This window comes from Echiichthys vipera (assembly GCF_963691815.1).
Source record: "Echiichthys vipera genome assembly, chromosome: 9".
Lineage (NCBI taxonomy): Eukaryota > Metazoa > Chordata > Actinopteri > Perciformes > Trachinidae > Echiichthys > Echiichthys vipera.
The window spans coordinates 22782473-22802146 of NC_139834.1; the positions used below are offsets into that span (position 1 = coordinate 22782473).

The 19674-nt window shown below is 39.7% G+C and overlaps 1 protein-coding gene across 1 annotated transcript in view; it reads left to right on the forward strand.

The window, feature by feature from the left end:
- The window catches only part of sema3bl (sema domain, immunoglobulin domain (Ig), short basic domain, secreted, (semaphorin) 3bl), a 70794-nt gene that overhangs the window by 47591 nt on the left and 3529 nt on the right, over positions 1–19674 (forward strand). Inside the window, exons 5-15 of the mRNA XM_083919619.1 lie at positions 827–917; positions 2917–3033; positions 3952–4094; positions 6573–6687; positions 6882–6951; positions 7369–7513; positions 13239–13470; positions 13617–13708; positions 14019–14060; positions 14451–14676; positions 18182–18312. Coding sequence (XP_083775745.1) covers positions 827–917; positions 2917–3033; positions 3952–4094; positions 6573–6687; positions 6882–6951; positions 7369–7513; positions 13239–13470; positions 13617–13708; positions 14019–14060; positions 14451–14676; positions 18182–18312 — 1404 coding nt within the window. The remainder of the gene's footprint in view (positions 1–826; positions 918–2916; positions 3034–3951; positions 4095–6572; positions 6688–6881; positions 6952–7368; positions 7514–13238; positions 13471–13616; positions 13709–14018; positions 14061–14450; positions 14677–18181; positions 18313–19674) is intronic.

Here is a 19674-nt window from a genome sequence, read left to right on the forward strand (position 1 = left end):
TAGCTGGTGAGTGACGAATAAAGGACCACTCTGTTATTTTAATTGCTTCCTTACTTCTTCACTGATGGAGTGGAAAGGATATGCCTGCAGTTTGATTCTAAATGGTGAGCCATAAAATCCTGCTTATAGTACGACGTTTTTATTGGGACGATATTTCCTCTGGAACTTTACTTGAATTTTCGGTTTTGATCGATCATTCTGGCCGCTCAGTTGTCCTGTTTTCCCAAACAGTCTATTTTAGCTGCTGTTGAAAACACAAATCTCATTACTTCCTGTGCGAGACAATCTTTTTCCCACAAACTAAAACATGGCACTCCTCCCAGCAAGTGAAAAAGGTTTCATGAATTTGGTACTGAGTCTGTCAAGTTGGCAAGATAGTGTGGAGACATTTTTGTATGTAAATGTCATGGATTATGACTTTGGGGTCACGAAATCTGTTCTCATATGAACAATTATTTTTCTCTTGATAAAGTTTGGATTTTAAGTCTATTTTTTTTTTTTTTTCATAACAGTCTTATGTACTTTATTTTCCTTTGTTACACTGCTGGCTCCCAATATACAGTTCAGCTCTCAGGGTTGATCTGCACTGGGAGCCATGTGGGAAACTTTTTCTGAACTCTGGCAACTACACTGATCCTGCATTTCCTTGTTTCTCAGACAGCGCCTTAGTTCTCAGACAGATGCAGAGTTCAGTGGAAGGACAAATAAATCTGAAACATAGACTGAAAATGAAAACAGCTATCAAACAGTTGTGATGCATTCTGTCTTCGAGACTGCATGCTGGAATACTGACTTATAGTATTTAATGTGTCTTTTTCTTTCACAGCATGTGTTCACCATGGACCCTACAAATGTGGAGAATGGACGAGGGAAGGTTCCACATGACCCCAGCCTCCCGTTCGCTAGTACATTCAGTGGTATGTCTATGTTGTTTTGTCCACTTAACAACTTCTCTTGCATGTCATACCCTTTCACTTCCTCTTGTTTTCTGTCTGCCTCTTCGCTGTCTACTGTCAAAATAAAGGCAAAAATTACAAAAGAGAGAAAGCTGAGGATATAAGATCCAACAAAGTGGATGTTGTACTGTAGCCCTATCTCATTGCACAAAATCTTTAATAACAAAATACAAATTTCACACAATGACCTTCTGTGGCAAATCTGTAAAATTAACCCTGGTCTTTGTGTATATGGTATTCTTTATCTCAAGTACTTTGTTTTTAACAACTAGAAATCATAACCTTAAGAAAAGCAACTACACATATACACACATTCACCTTCTGGACCTGTGCTGACTACAGTACAGTAGGTGAAGTAGCTCTGGGTGTTTCTCTGTAAATGTCATTAAGGTATGTACAGTACTTTGTAAAATAATGCTGATGAATACCAGTGAGACAATCCTGGGAGCTGCTGAGGCACGAGATGTGTGTGTGCGAATGCAGCTGGGTGCTTTGTGCATCAGAATTTATCCCACAAAGTAGCGTATGGGAAATGAAATCTTGAACTTAAGGCCAAATACTCAAGTAGTATTAGTTTGGACCTCAGCAGAGGCCCATGACTCATTGGTACAGAACAGCACACATGAAGCTGTTGAAAAATGCCATTAGGCTTGCAAAAGTTAATTGTAGGAAGACTGACAGATCAAAGGAGATTCTTTATTGTACATGCTGGGAGAGAAGAGTTTGTTCACCTTAACCAGTTTAAATGTCACTTTCAACATAAAATGAAAGTGGAAACCGCTGACGCAGCAGATCCACAGGCCTACAATTGGCCAGCAGGGTTGTGTGGATAACCAGACAGCTGGAATTTAAGCTCCTGTCTCTGAAACTGACTGACAGCCATATTCAAGTTGTCTGTTTCTGTATTTGACCGTGACCACTGACCTCTCTATGGATTTTCCACATCAGGGATAAAAAGCAAAAGGGTTATTATTGGCCCATGCTACATAACAGCCAAGTACACCAGCCTTGAAACTGACCTGTAAAATAATACCTAAATAATGAGAAAACCGATAGTAGACCTACATTGGTCGACGGAGACAGAAAGATTTGCCAAGAATTTAACGGTAAAAGATGATGAAAGTCATCAGCTATCAACCCAATACTGTTTGCCTCTTCTCAGTTTCAGGATCTTCTCCCAAAACACACAAAACTCAACAGGCCCTGTCAACACTGTATCTGTGTGTCTGTTAATATTTGCTCGACGAACATAAGTTGGAGTTGACTGTATGCGTGTTTGCGTTTGTCAGGTAAAGAAAGATGTGTTTCTAATACCAATTTTGTAGCCAAACAAGATAAGATAAGAATGAATCTACACCAATGATATCACTGTCCGTGTTCGGATTTCATTTCTACATTGGTCACTATGCTGGGAAAATAAAAACGTTTGTTTTGTTTGAAACAGACTTTTTTCTGAAAAACTATGTCTCATAATTCTTCTTTATCGGACCGGTGTTGTAGTGATTTCTGTCTCCAAATAGTCTTGTCTAATGGCCTATAATCCTCGCTGCTAAAGGTTTTTCCAAGGTTCATTATCTGAGTGTTCCCCAGGAAAGGTTGCAGGAAAATCAATTTTCTGAGTTGTTGAAATTTAAACTCCATGCTTATGGTCTCAGTGGAGGATGTACTGAACGAACTGTGTTTTGAGTTTGGGTTTCACATTACTCTCCCGGTGTGTTCTATATTGGATTTGTATGATTTCCTTCCCTTTCCTTGTTTGCCTAAACCGCAAATTCTTTCTCTGTCACCCATGATTTCCTTATTGTTCTTCTGTGCCAAACATTTTTATTTTCCCCCAATTTTTTTCCTTTATTACTGCTGTTTCTTTAGGTTTGCTCCTTTCCCTTCCAATTCTTCTCCTCCCCTACCTCTCTGTTAAACTTATTCTCCATCTTCCACCACTCCGTCCCTGCTTCTATAGGTGGGGAGTTGTATACAGGACTGACGGCAGATTTCCTGGGAAGAGACTCTGTGATCTTCAGGAGTATGGGAGGTCGCTCCACTATGAGGACAGAGACTGACCAGAAACTTCTCCACGGTACTGTTTCACTCATTTACCAACTTGTTACATTCGATACAGAAATGTATTAAACCAGTAAATTAAACCAGTATTATTTTCAATATCAGGACACCTTGTATGCCAGTATTTTCATTATTATAGTTTGTCCAATCAATTTTTAAACTCATTTGAAAAAGTTCAAATCAGGTTTTACCAGTGTTAATCGATAAAGAAGCTAAAGCCAAAGCATGCTTGTGTAATATACTTTGCTCAAAATTTAAGTGAACTCTTGGCAGCCGATCAGAAATTGAGGATTTTGCCAGGCAACAGTTTAATATTTAATTAAACCATTCACGTTTGGTGCATTTATTTTGTGTCTGAATGGACTTTACTCTAAATATATAATTACCAAACCAACATATATGACCCTTCTATTTAATGTTGTGACGCGGTCACTGTTTTAAAGATGTGACTTATATTGTTAAACTGAACAACATGGTTAGGTTTAGGCAACAAAACTACTTAGACACATTTACGTGACAAAGTTATGTCTGTGATGCAGTTACATACTAACGTAGTTACATTGGTTAACTTCAGTCAACAGTGACTTTCCGTTTCACACAGGACACAATCAGCGGTCTCCTGCGTGAAAGTCCTGTGTTTCTTTTTCACTATGTTGGTCATTATACAACACCACCTGACTTCCCCTTTAATCCATAAACTGAACGAGTTTCTTTTGTGAAAGGAGTAAAGACAATGATAGCAATGGGAGTGAGGAGAGCATATTGTTTGTCTCAGAAAGCAACAGGGTCTGTTATAAATATGGCACATTTTAGTAGTAAGATGGGATCTGCTACTTCCAGAAAGACCGATCATTGTGATGGTGTCTGTTTTTAAAAAATGGATTACTCTCTTATGTTCACATCTCTCCTTCCACTCTTCCATCCTCCTCTGCAGATCCTAAGTTTATTGCTGCCCACCTCATCCCAGACAACGACGACAGAGACAACGATAAAGTGTATTTCTTCTTCACTGAGAAGGCCACAGAGGCAGGGGACAGGGAGGGGGCCATACACACACGTGTCGGCCGAGTGTGTGCGGTGAGATACTTCATCAACTCTTTACGTGTACAAATTAATTTTTTTGCCACAGTAGGCTACATGATGACATCTCTATTTAGGCGGAAACAGGTAACTGGTATCTAGCCATGTAAGGTTTTGAGATATCTATCACTGAGTCTTGAGTGCTTTCAATTCATTCCAGTCGAGGTGGATTTTTTCAAGCATTCGAAAAATGACATAAAAAACTCAACAGAAAGCTGTCTCCCCAGAAACAATTTTCAAGATAATCCACAGACCCCAGTTTAATACAGATGTACAAAGAAAAGATTGAGTGATGATCTGTTGGCAGGTAGGGATGAGTGAAGCCAGATGGCCAGGTGAGCTAGACAATGCACTTCCTTATAGAAATAACCAGACCCGAGAATGAGACATCTGCAGGGGTGTTTCACTTGAGGAAGAGGTTGTGATCTGGGAGAGTCTGGAGTCATTTTTCGGCTTTAGTGTCTTCTGGAGGATCCGTTGTGGGTCTTAAATTTTGAGTCTACGCCAGGCTTTTCAGTCTGATGTATAGATTCACACGCCCCCCTGAAGACCACTAGAAGATGGTTATACGACATCGCCCATACAGAATAAAAGTGAGCTATTGATGATTTTTCTACGTGGCCTCTCCTGCCATTGTGAAAGTTCCAAACCCTGTTCGCGGAAAAGAAGGACCGTGAAAGCATCATAATATCCCGAATCATATAAATTCTTTCTCCTTCCAAAACCCACACAGCTGTCAAATTGGCCAACTGTGATCCCCATGTGCTCTGCATGCTCTCACATTCTTTCACGCATTGATTTATCTTAGAAAACCATATGTGTACTGTACGCCCCATACGCAATTATAAATATGCATAGAAGAATACACGCAACACACACAAACAGCTGCAGGATTTCATTAGAGACTCTTCGACAGGGCCAGAAAAGTTGGCACAAAGTTATCTGGCAAAATCAAACAGAAAACTTCAAATTATAACTTTCTTTGTCATCGTCATCTCCATCAGTCCTATTCCTTTTTCTCTCCATCTGTCTCCGTTTCTCTCTCTGCATACACAAATTCTAGTATTTTACTCTTCAGCCCTCTTTTCCACCCTCAGGCGAATCAGTTGTCATCTTTTCCCCTGCGGTGCTTCTTGCCAAGAAGCCAATTATCACCGCTGATCCTCATCTCACTCTCACACACACACGCACACGCACACACACACACGCACACACACACACACACACACACACATGCATACCCACACGCACACGCACACACACACACACACACACACACACATACACACACACACACACACACACACACACACACACACACACACACACACACACACACACACACACACACTAACACACATACACACACACACACACACACACACACATACACACACACACACACACACACACACACACACACACACACACACACACACACACACACACACACACACACACACACACACACACACTAACACACATATACACAAAAAAGACAGTGAAGGACACACATACATACACTCACATATATATTGTGAGTCCCTATACATTTATTATCTGGAAAGACACAAGAGCTGTACTCTCATCCTCCCTTTATATACACAGTCCAACCAAATTTAGGAATCGTGTTCATTTCATTGCTTATTTCTGGGGATTTTTGCCTTCAGTCTGGGGTTCAACAGTGAAATGAGATAGTTGAATAGAGGTCATAAGTCAAAAAAGAAATCCTTGATTGCGTTGTCTTTAAAGGTGAACTATTATACTTTTCCCTATTTTCTATCTTATATATAATGTTACAATGTCGGATGTGAATGTGGCCAAGGCTTCAAATAATGAGCTCAACATATGTAAAAGAAATCCCTGTGAGCAAAAACCTCAGATTTCTGACGGTTTCTTCTACTCTTGGCTTGGGTTGATGTTAATCTGTGCCCAAGATGGATAGCACTCTTAACGTCTCTCCAGTTTGGGATCACATTCCTGCTGGAACATGTCCGGTTAGTTGTTTAAGTTGTTTAGTTTATTTAATGTTTTTTTTTTTGTTTGTTTTTTTTGGTGGTAGAAAGTGCCGCCCTACTCTGTTACAGAGAATCCCCAGAAGAGATGATTAGTCAGAGTAGACTTTTTCGGGAGGATGACTTAAAGGGACAGGCTCTCTAACAGAGCGTTTCAGACAGAGGGTGAAGCAGCCATGGGCAGTATGAGAAAAATAAAGTGTTTTTTTTAACATTGAAGTATGTAATCATGTTCTAATAGAAACCCCAAATATAAGTATGAACCTAAAAATGAGCATAATAGGTCCCCAGAATACCGTTACTAGTCCTGTTTCACCCACTTCCAACACAGCTGCTTTAACCACAGTGTTTCATTCCAGATCCAGTGTGCCTGAGTACAGAGCCAAACGCATGACAAGGTGTATTTGGAAATGAATATGCAGCTGTGTTTTATAGATTGTGTGAACTGTCATTTTGCCAGAATGATGTGGGAGGCCAGAGAGTGCTGGTGAACAAGTGGAGTACCTTTATCAAAGCCAGACTGGTTTGCTCTGTACCAGGACCGCACGGCATCGACACACACTTCAACCAATTGGGTGAGATAAACACAAACCCTTTTTTGAACGAGGTTCTATTTTTGACCCTGAACACATACAACAGCATTTCACGTACATATGCACACACAGACTATCTACACAGATTTTTTAATGTACATTCTTCCAAAAAATGCATAAGGGTACAAATCCACACATTACACAGAATGTAACATGTACATTTTTATATTAAACAGAGGACGTTTTCCTGCTGAGGACCAAGGATGAGAGGAACCCAGACGTGTATGCAATCTTTAGCACCATCAGGTATATAACCATGGATCTTTATATGTGTTTACACTTGAACTATTCTGCCTTATATTCTCCCTCATACAGTATTACCTACATTGAGGTTTGTAAGAGATAATTGGATATATATAATTTGTTAAGTTGTAGCTTTTCCACTATCACATACTTAAAGAAAAACCAATCAGCCATCAGCGACGCTGGGTGTTCAGCTTGGTTTGCTACTCAAGATATTGTTAGATTTTAAAACCACCTTGGATCCAAGTACTTTAAAAATAGAAACGAGTAACTTCATTTTTGCCTTTTCAACCATTTCTTAAAAGTTACTGTTTCTTTCAAATGTTACTGAATCTTCACATTTTTTTGTTAAATATTTAATCCAAATAATAGAGTTATTGGTGGATATTCAATGATAAGTCTCCCCTCTCTCCTCCACAGTAATGTGTTCCAGGGTTTTGCGGTGTGTGTTTACCGTATGGCTGACATCAGAGAAGCCTTCAACGGACCCTTTGCCCATAAAGAAGGTCCAGACTACCAATCAGGGGCCTACGAAGGCAGGGTCCCTTATCCAAGACCCGGCGTGGTGAGTGATTCTTGTATAGTAGTAGTAAATCACCTAACCCTAAATTTACACAAATGTTTTGTTTGTCCAACCTTAACTGTACCTTAACCATACCGTACTTACCTTGACTACAATATTGTCTATAATGTTTCTGCTTAACAACAATATTCAGGACGTGATAGCCTATCATTTATATGCCGATGACTCACAGTTTAACATTTTTTTTCTAGCCTCTGCTGAACTGAGTCCTATAAACAAGCTGGTTAACTACAGTATGTCAACAGTATTGATTATCTGATTTCTTTTTTTGGAACTGATTAAAGACAAGAACATGATTTGAACATCACAGACATGGAATTAAACACTAAAAGTCATTATTTCTGAAAATGCTGTACCTGAAAAAACATAAAGATAGAGGAATTATATCTGACTGACTGTGACAAGTTGATCAGTGGATTCATTTTCAAACATTGCAATGCTTTTTTTGTAACTAATAGGGAGAGCCACACTCACTTTAAAACATAACAGCAGCACCACACCCTTCCAACTACACTCTAATATGGTTTCAACAAAAAATATAGGTATCCACCTTTATTATATTTTATTGTAGGACTGTACTTCCCACAATAGTTAAGTCCAGTGACTAGGATTCATTTGTCAGCCATGGCACTGCATATTTCCCAAAACATATTTACAGTCGCTACTGTAAATAGTTGTGTACAGATGTATTTCTTAGCAGAAGTTGTTAACTCAGGCTTCCTGTGTGATAGAACTGAGATGGGAAAAGAGTAAGTTAGTAAGGTGATAAAAACATTCAAAATGAGGCGTAGAAAGTTTCCATAACAGTAAAGTAAACTACTATACAGTATGTGGTAGTGCAGCTGTGGTGACTCTACACTGTACAGAACCCTCTCCTGGTCTACATCCTGACTCTCAGCGGGGCTCTGTCAGGTTCTCTCAACCACATCACTGTAATTCAGACTTGTTATACACACAAACACACGCGTGTAAGGCAACAGACATACACATGATCACGTGGCCCCCGTAATTCCACCTCATTACCAGAGTCGGAGGCAGAAGGGATATGAATAATGGGAGAACAGAGTGGACACCTCTGTGGTTTCACTTCACTGACTCTCTGATTAACAGGAATGCATTTGACTCAAACGGAGTATAAAAGAGAGAGAGAGGAAATGAAGGAAGAGAGGAAACAAGGAAAAAGGTGATGACTTGGGGTAAGCTGATGAAGAGGCACAGATGGGAAAGAGAGTAGAGTGAGAAGATACAGGGTGGTAGTTGTTTTCTTCTGCTTCCTCATTTAAATATTCATCAGAACTCATCTGATGAAGAGTGGTTTGCACTAGACAGACAGCAGCGTTTTTTGACTTTTTATTGTAACAGATTTGATCTTAAACGGTGTAATATACACCATGTCTCCTCACTCAGCTGTCAAAACCAGGAATGGAAAATAAAAGTTCCATTCATATGAGAAGGATTTGGTAGATTCCTACCTAGATATTTATCTTGGATTTAAACATTACTGTACATTGTTTAAACGTGTCAGAACTCATTTTGTAATAGAGGGAATGATGGGATAGATCGAGATTGCAGATTTCCCAGAGCTTTAATGGTAATCCTACCTGGACATAACTTTGTCTGCCTGCCTCAGTCCACACTGACATCTATTTTCATCATAGAAACCTCACGTTTTATACATAAATATCAAGTTTGGCATTGCTACCAGAATGATATGATCCTTGATGATCCATACAGTGTTTCATTTACCTGGGTGTTTCTCTTGGATTGATTTCACGGCCTGTTTTTCATGGCAGTGTTATGCTGTCTCCTCAATAATCAGAGCATCATCTGCATATTTTGCTGTCTTCTGCCTGCACTGCCTGACAGTTTCAAGATTCAAAGTGCTACTTTATAGCATATATGCTTAAGATGTTTGCTTAAATATGCTTTAAATCAATCGCTGTAGTCTATGTAATTAATATGTAATTAATTAAATCAGACGCTTTTGTTCACTGTCAACAATATATAATCCATTCTCCCCCACACTGCTGTTTCCTTCCATTGCACCTACATTTAAGTACCAGTAGCCAGAGAGTTGAATTGTTACCTGATCCATACAACAAAAATTACACTGTAAATTGTAGGCAGTATTATAGTGTTACAAATAATTCATTATGTTGTGTTTGCGTTTTACATTAAACAATTACAGAAGATTGAAACCAGAACTAGAGCTGATATAGAAATGAGAAAGGTAATTTTCTAGGATGTGAACCTAATCATCTAATCTCACCCTCCTCTGCTGAGTCTGTTTTTTATAATGGAGCAATTTCCCAAATGCAATACAAAAGGGTTTACACAATGTGTGTTACACATACTGTAAATCCAAAAACAGTCTCATACACAATAATAATGGGCGTGAATAGATTTCTGCCAAATATGCTCACCTCGTCTCAGTTTCATTAATCATTACTTGGCTCTCAGTTCAAAATCAAAAGCAGTTGACTTGCTGCAGCAAAGTTTTTAGACGAGAGATTTTGAAAATGTTCAAGTTTAAGTTTCACATGCTCTGCAAAGAGATGGGGAGTAGTTCAGTGAGCAGTTTGTAACAAGGACGACCTAGCCTGACTGTACGTGTTAGCAGCATGTGTGTGTCACTAAATCTGTTGCCCTTTATTTTGGCACCAATTCTTTTTTGATAGATCATTTTTGGGCAGTTTTCAAGCCTTTATTATATAGGAAAGACAGGAAATTGGAGGAGAGAGAGAGGGGGAGACATGCAGCAAAGGGCCGCAGGTCAGAGTCGAACCCAGGGCTGCTGTCTCAAGGACCTTCAGCCTCTTTACATTGGGCAACTGCTCTAACCACTGTGCCACCAGCTGCCCCTTAGGCACCCATTTTAACAGGTTAGACCGTCTGAGCCCTCGCGGCTTGGCTGCGTGACGGCTGGAGAATATAGGTCTCGCCTATTTTCACTGTGACACGGAGCGGCTCGCAGCAAAGAGACAGTGAATGGTCTTTTGACAGTCAGATTGAAGTTGCAAAAGAATGTGTACAGATGTGTATATAAAATATGTCCCGTGTACATGAAGACAATGTAAATATTTCTACTTGACACTTTCGTTTCCGGTTTCATTTCCGTGGACAGAATCTCAACCTTGTCTATGTAAAACAAATGTACTTCTGGTCTGGCTCGGTAGTCACATATCAAGCTGCACAAGTAGGCCTATGAATTCTGAGGAAATCTTTTATAAAAACATGTCAGAGAAAGTCCCCTCAGTTTTAAAAAGGAAAGTACAAAAACTTGTTTTTGTATAAAAATAACAATAATCTTGGTTTTAGCATACAGTATACTTTGACATTATATAAGCAGCAAGCTATAGGGCTGAAAAATTAAGCCAACCGAAAGAGCCAAAAACTGCAGTTTCTTGATCGGCCACTTGAGGCTGGCTACAAAAGTGAGTCAATTCCCATAAACCCCCCCATTGGTCTCTATAGCTAATTTCCATGTTCATGACTACTGTACAGAGTGAACGTTGGTATAACTCATCCATTTAGATTATTTTAAAGCTTAAAATTCTGCATAATTAAGGGCTTTCCACTTTGAGTGACAGATGGATGCCATCACTGGTGACTAGCATAAACTGTAGGCTTCCTTGCCCTTTTTTAGATTAGCCAGAAGTTACACTGTGTCAGGCACTGCCAAGATGGCAACAGCTGGAACCACAGGGAGCTGCCCACTTCGAGCTTCATTTGGCTCTTCTGAAACATATGGGTGATGTCATGGAGACTACGAACATATTTCATACAGTCTATGGCTTGGATAACATTTTGAGTTCTATACAAACATCACAATTCATACACTACTTCTTGCAAAGAAATACATAAATTTTTTGGAAGCAGTCAGCGTGTTCAAGAATTGAGCTTGGACCTACACATTCCACACATTCTGCAATAATATCTTGTGATTGACGGCATTTAGTAAACCATACTCAGAGGAGCTTACCATTATACATCAATAGTTTGTGAAGATTTTAGTCAAGCGTCTCAGCCCAGTTTAGATCCCCCCTCTGAAATTGAATCCAGACCATTACAGGGCTATTGTGGGGATCCCTTTCTGTTGTGATAAGCTGGAGTAACAATATTTGTTGCCATATGGAAGTACAGTCTGGAATAGCAATATCATGCAACTAGATTTATACAAATATTAAGTGGTCAAATGACTTACTGCTCTCTCGATCTGAGTTAAATTCTACCCCTTTCTCAGCCTTAATTTATGATATTTTTCAGCTCATGAGTTTGACATATGTTTTCATTTTAGTCAGTCCACTGCGCCACATCTCTCTGACACCCCTACTTCTCCCTTGATGAAATGATCATGTGTCTGTAACAGGTTATTATTATATTAAGTATTTCAAAGCTTGAGTGAATTAATAAGGATTCACTAGAGAACAGCTTATCTGATTCTGCAGCTCCCCAGTTTATTTCTATGGCGACACTCTTGAAATCGACCCTAAAAGCATATTGGTCTTTTTTGTGTCCTTTGGCCAAATAAGCCTAAATTGTAATCTTTTGACCCTGGGCAGGAGCTCTGTAAAGATGAAGTGAGCCCCCCTCTCTCCATCCCTGCTGTTGATCTTTATTGAACAAAGCTGCAAACATTTTGGCTTCTCTGCAGAGAACTGCTGATCAGAAGGAGCAGACCCAATAGTCATAGTTCAAGTCCATTCATTTATTTGAACAATGTTCAACCCTCTTAATTTTTGAGTGGTGTCAGCCAAAGTACCAGCACATAGGTTTTCCCATATACTGACACAAATAGAAGGATTTTAACTAGCAACAAACCCTGCCTCTATATAGCTGCCTCCAAACACATAACTGTGGTTTGGAACTTTCATCCAAGGTTTTTGGGCAATAAAGCTGCTAATGATGGTTCTTTGAAAAGGCTTTAATAAATATTTAAAAAAATCTTCAAAAAGTTAAAACTCAATGTTTGAAAACTTGAAATCTAATAAAGAAAGTGTTTCGTGAGATGAAATTGCTGAAGGCTTACATAACTTGATTAACTGAAAAAAATCTAATCTCTGGAAACATTATTTTGTATCTGAGTTTTTCTTCCTCACAACTACAGCTCTCTTTTACAGTGTTTCTTTAAAACATTTCTCACTGTTCTCCTGGTGTATTGAGTTTGTTTTCCAGGTTTGAAACTGTAAAATGGTGATCTGAAAATTGGTCCACAAACAGTAAATTGGGGGGGAAAGTTTTGAAATGTTGAAACTTTCCAAGGGCGAACATTTGCAGTAACATTGCAGACTTTTCATTCAGAGCTGAGGATACACACTCACTTTTCAGAGATCTGCCCACATAGCTGCCAGCTTGTGAGTCACATGATTTCAGGCAGCGCTGTCTCACAGCCCTGGTCTGAAACTCTGAAACAAACAACTCTGACAAACAGGAGGCATGGTTCTCTCTGCTGTCTGGCTGCCTCTGAGCAGTGCCTGTGGCAGGCATGGAAATCAAATAAAATCTTCAGCAGATATCCTGTTAACTTAGAGATTTTTTTTTTCAGACTTTCAAAATATTATGCAAGCCTTCAAAACTGAGTTTCAATGTTGCAAAACCTTTTGAAGCTTTTTTCAAGGGCAGAAGAAAAAGTCATAGTAGAAAATGGCCAGACTTTAACTTTACCTTTGTTTCTTCACATTTCTCATTTCTCCCTCTACCTTTCTAGTGCCCTAGTAAAATCACCAACCAGCCAGGCCGAGAGTTTGGCAGCACAAAGGACTTCCCTGATTCAGTACTGCAGTTTGCACGGAGCCACCCGTTGATGTGGCGGACGGTGTATCCTGCTCTGCGCCAGCCTGTGCTTGTAAAGGCAAACATTCCTTACAAGCTGAAACAAATCGTGGTGGACCGGGTTGAGGCAGAGGATGGGCAGTATGATGTCATGTTTATCGGCACAGGTAATATGAGTTTGAATGGTAAATATGAAGCTTACATAATACAGCTCTGTGGGGAGATTGTATTATTGTGGTAGGATGAATTTGTGACATATAGATGTTCCTGTTCTGTCACCCGGTCACTTATAATATGTGTTTGTGTCTTTCAGATGTTGGCACAGTATTGAAGGTCATTGCCCTTCACAGTGGAAACAGCCTGGAGACAGAGGAGGTCACACTGGAGGAGCTACAAGTCTTCAAAGTAAGTTGTATTACCTCAGGTCTTTTCCTAATTCTGTCTGTTCTCTACTTCTTCCCCAATTGTTTTTAAAAAAACATATTAATGAAGTGGTCATTCATCATCATAGATAACATTTCTTTCACTTTGTCCCTTAAACCCTCTTTGTAGTGAACATATAAGGGAGCACAAGGACGTATTAAAATAATTTCATATCATATTTGTTCTCCTCATTCTTAAAGAATAACTCTATTCTTGAATTTGTTGTTTGTCTTATTGTAAGCCTTTTCACACAGTGTAAAATTCCTGAGGTCAATTATTTTCATCATTGCAGGTGCCAACTCCAATTACATCCATAGACATATCAGTGAAAAGGGTAAGTTATGACTGCAATTACTTATTTTAATGCTCAACTGTTTTACCAACATCATGCCTTAAGTCCTTTTGGGGCGGCTGTGGCTCAGTGAGAGAGTGGGTTGTCTTCCATTCAAGAGATTGGCAGTTCAATCCCCAGCTCCCCCGGTCCGCATATCAAAGTGTCCAACACACTGAACCCCAAATTGCTCCTCGTGCTGCGCATGGGTTTGTAAATGTGGTGTGAATGGTTAGATTAGATGATATGTAGATGTCTACTGCCATCTGTGTGAATGGGTAAATGTGACAAGTAGTGTGAAAGCGCCTTGAGGAGTCAGAAGACTAGAAAGGTGCTATATAAGTACAAGTCCATTTACCCTTTACTTTTTTCTTCTCTCATGATTTCAAACAGCAAGCCCTGTATGTGGGCTCTCCTGCAGGTGTGGCACAGGTGAAGCTGCATCGCTGTGAGACTTATGGCAAAGCCTGCGCTGAGTGCTGTCTGGCCAGAGACCCTTACTGTGCCTGGGATGGCTCATTGTGCGCACGATTCATGCCAAACAGCAAACGCCGCTACCGCAGACAGGACATCAGGCATGGAAACCCTGTGCTGCAGTGTGTGGATCAGAATCTGAGTGGTAAGTTTACACTTATTTAAAGCTTTCTTGTGTTCTTTCTTTGTTCATTATGCAGGACCATTAGTGTAGGTGCAGTGACTTTCTGGAGTGTGTCGTTACTGGGAGGTTCCCAGGTCCAGGAAGTGACAGCGTCTGGCCAAGTAATCATTTCTCATTAAACCGCGTTTCCTTTTTACACTTTGGATATTTGGATGGATGTATAACCTTTTAAATAGTGAGCTTTAAAATGGTGCTAATGGGAAGAATTTATTACCATTAAATAGAGCCAGGCTAGCTGTTTACCATCTGCTTCCAGTCTTTCCGCTAAGCTAAGCTAAGTGGCTGCTGGCTGTAATTTCATATTCACCAAAAAGATATGAGTTTGGTATTGATCTTCTCATCTAACTTGGCAAAAAAGTGAATGAGTTAATTTCCCAAAATATTGAACTATTCCATTAACATCACAAACACATTTAAAGATGCAAGTGGTCAGACTGTTTCAAAGGGTGGTTGTATCAATGCTGAGAAGGTTCAGGTTAGGAGGTTCCATCTGCTCCACCATTTAGAAGTGGAAAAGAAAACTGAGAAAGGAAAGGGAAAGCTGAATGATGACCATGCATAGGAGATTCAAATAAACATTTAACTAAGTACTTCCAAATACCCTTTCAGCTGATAACTGACACTCTTCATAGAGAGCTCATTAATATCACAAAGTAAAGCATATTTTTCCTCACCCTTTTATAAGTGCTCATTGTCCTGGTTTTAAAGGTCATGTTCTCAACTTTCTTGTATCTGTGAGCAAAGTTTTTCCACATACTTCCAGGACACTGATAAGCATCAGCTACTTCTTGTATGGTCCTACAAGGGTGGTGCTCTCCCTCACTCTAAACTATTTAGCTGTGCATAGGAAGAGGACTCCACTGTTGTGTATACTGTCCGTGAGTCTGTAAACACCTGAGGTCCAGGGGAAGATGCTGCTGGACATGCGCCAACCTGTGTTTGTGTCTGTAATGGTCAGTGTATGTCTTTGTGCCTCTTTCTTGGGATAAAGGCCAAAGATTGTTTATGTGAGAAGTCAGATTTGTACAAGTCGGGCAGTTTACCCAAGCTGTGGGAGACAGATGTTGTACAGTATATTAGACAGAAAATGCAGGTTGTCATGTCTGTTTACGCACTACACATCCAGTGCATGTAGAACCCAACCTTGTATTTATTTCGCACCAGAACGTACATCTTGTTGACTTTGTGACTATGGGGCATTTAGATCTCCCAGTCCCAACCCGATCTCATTCATAATTTGTCACAAATGAACGCTTGGTGATTGTCTGTATTACATGCCGGTTCATAAATTGATAATAAACAAATTATCTTGCTCACTTTGCATTCTCCGGACATTCTCTCGCTTTTGACCTACGCTATTCACACATGGACTCAAACAAACAATACACAGACATAGTGCTAGGGAGCTGACAGGTTAAAGTCCAGTTCAGTTCAGTCCAACTGATTCAGACACCTGCGTTCTCACACACAGCTCATCTAGGTAAAGTCTAGTAAATTGCAGGTTTGCAGTGCATGTGTAAAAGGGGCTTAAGTCACAAACCTTTGGTTCCAGAGAGGGAGAGGGAGAGGGAGAAAAAGAGCTGAGAGATTGATATATGAGCTCAAACTGAGGTTATCTAAAGTCATCAGTGGGTATATGAAGAGTGAGAACAAACATAAAAACATAGAGTAGAAAGACAAATTAGTTGCAGAAAATGGAGAAGAAAGTCAAATTGGAGGTGAGGGTAAGCAAATTTGTGAAGACAGGAAGAAAAATAAGGCTGTGAGGAGGCACAGAAGAAAGGATGTGTGCATGTGTTGGATGTGTGTTTGCTCACCTGAGTGTAGGCATGGTGCTGAGGTGATGAAATATGTCTCCTTCAAGGCCTTTGGATGAACCCACAATTTACAAGGTCTCTTTGTGCCAAGGTGTCAAGTTGTTGTTTTAATAAAACTCCCAGAGGCATGTGCTTTCTTTGCAAAGATTGAAATATCCTCCTAACAATGATGTTCTCTATTTGTTAGAGATTTATTCTAAATGTGTACTAGCATGACAACTGAACTATTAGCAAGCCAAAGATAGTGCCTGGTTTACTAACTGTGACTTTACAAACTCTGTAACTTCCAAATCACCATAATATCAGGCTGCCACCAACCGTATATTCTGAGGTTTGAAATTGAGGTTGCAGATTTGTGTACAATACATTATAGGTAGTATTTGACATTTTGAGAAATATGCTTTTTGCTTTCTTGCAGAGAGTAAGATGAGAAGAGCAATGTCACTCTATATTGTCTGTAAGCTAAATATGAAGGGAAGAGACAGCAGCCAGCTAGCTTAGCTTAGTACAGTAACCACAGTAACTTAACCCAGAGTATAGTATGTCTCACATGCACATCGTTCAATGTGTTACTCAAGAGGAGTTTCACTGAAAACAGGCCAAGCAGCAGCAAACCGCCTGCGGCAATTTGCCATATAATGTCCATGGAAAGATGTGGCGGCTGCTCAGAGCTGCTTGATCCAGGACTAAAAGCTGGGGATAGCTTTACTTTTGGGGGCAAATTATGGCCAGAGAATTCTCCCACTCAATCAGTAAAGTAAGTCCTTTGACTCACGAGACATGCTGATGATGTATGTTACAAATAATTTCTTCCTAACTGAAATACACGAATATGCCGCCAAGCCGCAGAAAAATGAAATTATTGTTGCACCGCACTTCGCTAACATACAAGTCTGCCAAGCTCATGTTTCATTTGCTCTAGCAGATACATATGGCTCCTATCACCTTAAAACAGGTTTACATATGACCAGGCCCTTTGGCGGACCAATAACAACCGTTTATTTCGTGTGGGGCGGGTTTAAGACGATTACTAACAGGGGAGCGAAATGCTTGAATATCGTTACTGACAGTTCTCCAGTTAGCACACCAGGCTCATGTAGCTCCGATCAAACTGTAAAACTGTCAAACTTGGCATCGCTAGCTGATCAAATACTTGTGTGAATTTATATTCTGTTACTGTATTGCTTTTTTGTCACGTCAAATGTTTTCAGAAGCACATTTTATTGTACTGTAACTTCAGAAGTTTGTGAAACAGCCGCTATTTAATTTTTCTGCTTCAAAATGGAACATGCAACAATTTGCATGTGCCGCTCAGCGCTACATAGCTTCGTTGCTGTGATTGGTTGTAGGCCATGTTTCGTTGCTCTGATTGGTTGCATGTGTGCATCTAACAGACATTGTTCAGTGCCCACTGATAACATCCCTTGAAAAAAGAACTGAGATATTCCAGACTGATAAACATTTGGTAATTAGTCTGACAATGACAGGATAGCATTTCTGCCGATGGATGCTTAATGTACGTACACATTATGAAAACAGTAGGTGTCTGTCAATAGCATCCTATACTCCTTTACTTTGCATTGCATTCAGATTGACTGTCCTTATATTCATTCTTTCATAATCCTTCAAATAATCTATCTTTTAACCAGAAGACCTTGATGCGACAGAAGACAGGGTGGTGTATGGGACGGAGAACAACAGCACCTTTTTGGAGTGTGTACCTCGCTCTCCGCAAGCTACTGTTACCTGGCTCATCCAACGTGATGACCGCAAGGAAGAGGTAAGAAGATTGGTTAATAGGCATCAGATCAAAATAAAGATCCGAATATTAAATGTCCCCTTATGCTAATATGCAGTAGTATGTCAGGAGAGGGATGCTATGGAGAGGAAAAACCTCTGGCCAACAGTGGATGGAATAACTGCCTTTAACTGCATGAGTAACTGCCTTTAAAAGTGTGATTTGCGTGTGAATTTGGCACATGGTTGACACATTTGACAGCCATTTGACATCTGGTTGAAATTAAGCAGTTTTATTTCAAAGGAAAATGCACAACCACTTTTTCCTTTGGATAAACAGTGAATTTAAACCTTGACCACATACCACTGAAAGCTGAAGTGTCACTCAACATCTACCTGCCGCTGTGACTTAAAAATAGTGTTGCAAAGTCTTTTTAAAGCGCTACCTAGAAAAGTATGATTCTGCGTGTGCCCACTCCCACAGTAATCATTCATTTGTTCGAGACTATGTTTCTCCATGCTTAAATGGGTGCCTTGGTCAGCCATTCAAGTATTAAGGCATTACCACCCCTCTCCATTTCCTTGCAAATAAACAGTTGGCTGCCACTCCAGCTGACCAAGCAGCCATGTTTGTGTTGGCAAAGAGGGATAGTTGCAAGGGAATGGAATCTGAAGAGGGAGGTACAGTAGGAGGTAAATAGAGGAAAGAGAGGTATAAATGAATAGGGGAGAGCCCTGGGGTGATGGTTGCCAAGAAAAGAAAGAGAGAATGAGAGGAAAGAAAAAGGCAGAGAAAGAGTAAAAACAGTGCCTAGATTTCATGGTACATTCTTCCTGTTGTAACTCAAGCTGAGAAAACAGTACAAAGAGAGCCCTCTTTCTTTTCTCATGCTATGAAGTGGATTACCTGCTCTTTGCCCAAATATTCTTGATTTTTTTCTAAGTTAGTTGCATCACCCAAAACTGTGCAAGAAAGTATGATTTTCAAAGGGATTTGTCTACAAATGAAGATGCCTGCCATCAGAATAATTTAAGAGATAAAGTATGTAAAATATGATCTATAAGTATAGTCTCATAAAGACTAAATATAGTGGCTATGTATTGATAATATTTTTGATCACTGCTTTCTTGTTGATCAACTTAACCATGTAAAATCGTTGCATGTATTATTATAGTCAAAAAGGTTTGGTACTTTTATATACACTGCAAAAGCACATTTCTTTCTATATGCAACAATTGCGACATTCCCAAGTTCTCAGATAAATGTTCAAATTTCAATTGATTTCAATTGAATTTTAAAAATACTTTAAGTTGTTAAATATGAATATTCTTTTGTACTGCATTGCAGCAATGTGACGACTTAATCACAGTCCAAGCTGAAACAAAACTGCATTTAGATTTTTTA